Consider the following 6,033-nt stretch of genomic DNA (forward strand, 5'->3'; position numbering starts at 1 on the left):
CTCCACTGCCCAACCCTCCTCCCCTCACTATATATTTTCTCTCTTCCAATCTCTTTGACCGCATAATGCTAGAGCAAGCAGTTGTGTCCCACGGACCCTTCCCTCTATACCACCTATCCCGAGCCCATCCCACAAAAGCGACAACAGGTGGAGCCCGGCACAGGAGGGCTGGGCCGGGACGAAGGTGCAAGTAGGATAGGAAAAGGAGCAGGGAGCCGGGATTCAAGGAATAATTAATTCCAGCGAGGGGAGGAGGCTCGTGGCGCAGGGCCTTGCTGGAGTCTGCTAAAGGCCGCTGGAGGCTCCAAAGGAAGAGCAGAATCTGCCGCTCGGCCCGAGTCCCTGCTGCCCGTCCATCTCAACTCACCCGACGAACCGGTGATGTCCATGGCCTTGAGGTTCCTGGCCTTGATGATGGTGACGGTGAGGCGGCCAGCGGTGGGCAGGTAGCAGAGCGACATCATCAGCTCCCCGAGGTCCACCGCATCCTGCGACACGACAACGTGTTCGAATCATTCAAAAACAGCAAGAGGCGCGTTATTCGAAACCTTATTGTGTCCCCCCTGCCTCTATGGTTCGTCGCTGCCCTGAGGTGTCGCTGGCCGCCGCGCGAAGGACCGCGCCGACCTTCAGCGTGACGCGGGGTGAACGATCAGCACGCCCGTGACCTGTCCTGTCGAGCAGAGCCCCCCCCCCCCCTCCATGCCCCTAAAGTCGGCCTCCTCCCACTCATTCTTCTCCCGAGCATTTCCCGCGCCGCTTATGCGGCAGAAAAAAATGAGAGGAAAAAAAAAAGAACGAGAGAAAAAGTGGTGGTTCGAACGGTGACGCGATGGTGACAGTCGCTTGGAGAGTGGAGCCGAGTCGTCAAACGGAGGACAGAAATAGAGACAGACAGACTGACCCGCTGACCCGTACACTTGCGCGTTTGGCCTATACTCATCGACTGGACACGGGCAAAAGGTAAAAGAGACCGTCACAAAAAATTATTTTTGAAACGTTCATGAACACCATGTGACAGACAAATTGTGTTTGTTGTGCCGGGCTAGTGCTTCGTCCCCACGTAGCCAAGTTGCCTGGGCGGATGACATCGTGGCCAGCAGGTGCAGCATCACCTTTGCGGCCTTCGCGTGGTAAGAGTTCAAGCAGCGGAGTGATCCACCATGTCTTGTTCGACTTTTGGTCGCAGCAAAGATGATTCGCACTGGCGCCGTTCTCCGTCTGTTCGTGCTCGACATCGACACCCTCCATCACCATCAGCACCACCACCCTCAACGACCCCTCCGGATTGTTCCGGAGACTCTGCTGCTCCAGGCACACGCACCTGATGAAGCCGCAGAGATACGTCGCACTGTCCCTTTGTGGCGTTAGGACGGGTCCGCGTGAGAACGCGACGGATAGAACGTGCGAAGGAAGGAGAGAGAGAGAAGAGTGAAGGGGGAGAGGGTTTGCAGTGCGACGGCACACACTGCCCGTATTTTCCCCTGGGGCAAGTAATTACTTAGCAAAGACGCCATGCGTCTCAACCGATCTACTGGCGCGCGACCACCACGCTTCAGTGGAGTAAAGGGGGAGGGGTAAAACTTGGGGAGAGCAGAGACCAAGGGCGGAAAGGAGACAGAGGCCTACCTGCTTGGTATTTAGGATGTTCATGGTGTATTCGATCTCCTGTGCGAGGTCGGCCACATCGAGCAGCCCCTTGAGGACCACCTGGCCGATGAGATCGTGCCGGGAGAAGCGGTCGAAGTCGTAGACCGAGAAGGACAGGTAGCGGCGCCGGAGGTCCTCGTACGTCACGCTGAAGATGAAGGTCTCGTTGAAGATGGGGTTGAGGTTGCGCCGGTGAACCTTGGTCTGGTACTTCTTCTTGCGGTCCGGCAGCAAGTACACCTTGACGTAGGGGTCGCTACTGCCCGTCACGTCCTTGATGGGCAGGTCCCGCGCCTCCAGCACCTGCAGGCGAACGACAGGCACCAATTAAGATAGAAACACTTGCAAAAACAATCATTTGCTCTTTGCTCGCTGGGTGCTCGAAAATTAGAGAGGTGATAACTTTTACTATGTAACTCAAATGGTTGTAAACGTGACGGTGCAAAATACACTGAGCTGCAAAGTGCTCATAAAAGTTAGGCTACTGGGATGTACATCCTTAATTCCATGTTGGTTCGGTATACTTCTACGTGGATTTTGTATTTCCTACGTGGATAACTAAATCTCCATGTTTGAATACTCCATGTAGCGTCTTTACAACGTAGGGTTTCTTTACACCATGTGTGTTTCTTATATTTCCACATAGGTTTTTGTTTTATCCACGTGTGTTTCTTATATTTCCACATAGGGTTTCGTTTTACCTACGTGGGTTTTCTATTACCAATACCGTAACTTTAAATTGGGGTGACGTACACATATTTTGACTACACTTCTATAAAGGATATATTGCGTAGTACACGCGCATGTGAGAAAAACTAAACTTGTTATTATTTTACATTCTACTGGTACTGGAAGAAGTTTCGAAAATAACTATGTGGGTTTTTGCAAAACCCCACATGGAAAGTAACCATAGTTACCATATAAAAATTTACCACTGGGAATCTTAAGAAATCCACGTGGAAAGACTTCGGAAACCCAAGTGGATTTGTACGTGGTTTTTCATCGGGGGTGCTTATTTTGCTTTCAGTACAGAAAACAGAGATGTGATTTGCTGAATTGCTAAAATTGCATTTCCTCCCTCTTTGAGTCAGGAAAAGTGCACGAGTAGTACAAACAAAACTAACCCACGACACTGAAACTGGATCTGTGATACTTTTATCACGATAGTTTGCGATAACTCAATTTTGCGATTCCTCTGATTTATCGCTTTTATAGACATGATAACTTTGATCGCAAAAGAACATGCAATGAAAAGTATTAGGGCAAAAAATAGTATGATAACTTTTCATCGCAAAGTTTAGTGTATAACGGGAGATAGTATTTACGTTTATCCGGAACCTTGCGATGAAAAATTATCACATTTTTTTTTGTGATAACTTTCCCTTATACTTCTTATTGCATGTTTTTTTGCGATAAAAAATTATCATGTCCAGAAAAGCGATAAATCGAAGGAATCTCAAAAAACGAGTTATGGCAGAAATGAGGGTTAATTTATCACAAATCCAGATTCAGTGGACGCACTTTTCATACGAGCAACTGTCATTTTGCGACGTATATGCGATTCTTTAGAATCGGCATCTTGTGTCCAGGTGATGAAAGCGGAGAAGAGTGCAGAGAAACGAGAAAAAGAGTGAAGGGGGGGGTGACTTTCAGTAATTGTGTTTGCTGAAATGTTTCGTTGAAATTCAATGCCCCCAAAACGCCAACGCCGCACACTCCTCGCAGTGTCTGTGGCGGGCCGAGGCGGGGGGCTCGGCGCCGTGCTGCTCAACCTTAAGCCCCGGCGCGGCTCCGACTCCAGCGCGGCTCCAGGCCTCCGGGAGTATTAACTGCCGCCCTGATAGCGGAGGAGCAATTAACAGAGATTCTGCGCGTTTCGTTGCTTGGTCGATTAATTACGCATTATTTGCGCGCGCGCGCTGTGCGGCGTCGCACGCACGTGAGCCCCCGACACGCGCGCAGCCCTTCGCACGTAACAGCGCACGCGCAACACACGTACGCACAATCGAACACATTCCAGGTATGGAACCGAATTCGCGGAACTGGCCCAATCATCCAATGGCCCACCGGGAAGGGGACCACCCGGCCGGCGTGTGCAGAGCCCAGAGCGCCCTGCTCGCCCTGCTCGCCCTGCTCGCCCTGCTCGCCCTGCTCGCTCTGCTGTGCCAGCGCGGCAGCCGAGGCGGCAGAAATTGGAGCCGAAGCGGCGCGCCGGGCCGCCAGCGACTCTTTAGACAGCCCTCATCAGCAGCAGCTGCCCTCTGCAAGCTTCTCACCTTTCACCCCGCCCTATCCCCCCCACCCCCACCTATGTCCCGCTCTCCAGGCGGCTCCAGCTGCTGGCTGCTCTCTCTCTCTCCCGATACAACCCTCTCGCCTCCAACCTTCACCTTCACACCCTCCAGCCCACTTCTCCCTGCCGCCCAGCCCACCTCACCCCTCTCAACACGTTTCGTATTTTGGCGCGCGCGCGCGCGGAGACTGATCGCCTGGCGTTTCCTTTCAACCCCCGCCCTTTGATTAATCCTTCTCGTGTTTCCGTTCTCCGCCCCCCGATCCCTGCTTCTCCCCCTCCCCCTCCCCTCACCCCCCTCCCCCGTAGCCACCCGACCACAGCGCCAAGCTTGTATTCCGGCAGCATCGCCCGCTCCTGCCCTAAACGTAAGGGAGTGGCGAAGTGGGTGGAGGGATTGGGGGGGGGGGCAGCTATGGGCAGCGGCAAGCACAACAATGGGCGCAGTGGAGCAGCGCGGTTAGGGCGGGCAGGGCAATAAGGGAAGGAAATGGAGAGAGAGAGAGAGAAGTGAGAGGGAGCAGACAGGAGAGAAAGCGAGGAAGTGAGAGCACGAGGACTACACGCGTGCGAGGGAGAGAGAGGGTGCGTTGGTTGTTGTGGTGGCATGGTGCCTGGACTCCCGTTTTAGGGAGGCGTTTAAAACAGAACCGTATCCACTAAAAGCGCCCTCTCTGCCGCTCTGTAAATAAGTGAACAAGCCCGTCCAAAAGTTTTCAAAGAGCTCATCCCCCGCCACAACCCCCTCAACCTCCCCTACCTCCTCCCTTTCCCCCGATGCTCCTGCCCGTCCGCCTCCCGCGCCTTCGGCGACTGGCCGCGAAAGTGAGTGCGAAATAAACGAGCCAACTCGACTCGCTATAATGCTATTCTACAAGCGTAGTTAGCCGTCGTAAGTGTAGCTGCGAAGTGACAGCGGGGGAGGCCACTCGTGGGTTCGTGCGCGCCGAATGGAAGGGCCAAACGGACGGGCGGCCAGACAGAACGGTCGGGCGCAGACAAACGGGGACGAAGGGCAGGCTGCTACGGACGGAGAAATGGACGGATGGAAAACGGACAGCCAGACGGACAGTAGACGGACGGGCGGACACGGCAGCACAATGAGCTCACCTTGACAATGAGAGCCTCCATTTCGCTGTCGTATCGGATTGCGAAGTGCAGCTTCCCACAGCACTCCATGTCGCCCGTGCTGTCGGCCGAGCCCCTCTTCACTGCTTCCTCCCGGTAGAGCTCCGGCTGCAACAGAGAGAGAGAGAGGTTAGAGAGGTAAGGTGTCCAGTGGCAGCCTGGGGTGTGGCCGCCGGCGAGCCCCTGCAGGTGGGCAGGGTGTTGCCACATGGCATGAACAGCGTCGTAATAAACTGTACTGCTAGGAGGAAACAAATGCTGATAAATGCTTTCATAACGAAGGGGTTCACTAGACCGGGTGCTCTGCATGCCGGTTTATCGTAAGTCGTCGTCTTCTTTGTTGGCATATGCCTCGTTACTTTGTGATAGGTTTTGTAACTGACGGTCGTTCGTCCTAACAAAAGTTCAAATGAAGTTCAATGAACCTTCTCAAATCATTCTAGGACATTTCAAGGACAAATTAGAGGAACCGTATCAACAACTAAGTGCCCCAAAGGTAATCGTTGAAGAGTTAAGTTATAACGCTAACGCTTAAAATAAAGTTGGAGGCACTTGTGTGTTATTGAGTTACGGAACGGACGGCGCTCGGTGGGAGCGGGACGCCTGCAGCCTGCCGCCCCGGCACGCCCGGCGCGCTTCCGAGCGTTGCGGGTCTGCCTATCGCGAGATCCACAGGCGCTCGTCCGCACATCAGACGCTCTGGAAACCCAAGTGTGTACATGAATGCGTTATTTACTGAATACCTACATGTATGCAGCAAATACTGCATACATGATCATGTATGCAGCAAATAGTGTGTACATGACCATGTATGCAGCAAATACTGCATACATGATCATGTATGCAGCAAATAGTGTGTACATGACCATGTATGCAGCAAATACTGCATACATGGCCATGTACACACGTAGAGCTCTATGCTAAAAGCTATGTGCCGAAGTGTGTACCTGGCCATGTATGCA

At 53.2% G+C, this 6,033-nt stretch overlaps 1 protein-coding gene across 3 annotated transcripts in view; it reads right to left on the minus strand.

Moving 5' to 3' along the window:
* LOC113211506 (synaptotagmin-10-like) overlaps positions 1–6,033 on the minus strand; it is a 42,708-nt gene that overhangs the window by 9,303 nt on the left and 27,372 nt on the right. For all 3 annotated transcript variants that reach the window (XM_052266050.1, XM_052266048.1, XM_052266049.1), the window contains exons 4-6: positions 5,054–5,179; positions 1,630–1,953; positions 368–488 (exon numbers count right to left, since the gene is read on the minus strand). In XM_052266050.1, coding sequence (XP_052122010.1) covers positions 368–488; positions 1,630–1,953; positions 5,054–5,179 — 571 coding nt within the window. The remainder of the gene's footprint in view (positions 1–367; positions 489–1,629; positions 1,954–5,053; positions 5,180–6,033) is intronic.

The sequence above is a fragment of the Frankliniella occidentalis genome, unplaced genomic scaffold, assembly GCF_000697945.3.
Source record: "Frankliniella occidentalis isolate FOCC.00 unplaced genomic scaffold, Focc_3.1 Scaffold35, whole genome shotgun sequence".
Classification (NCBI taxonomy): Eukaryota; Metazoa; Arthropoda; class Insecta; order Thysanoptera; family Thripidae; genus Frankliniella; species Frankliniella occidentalis.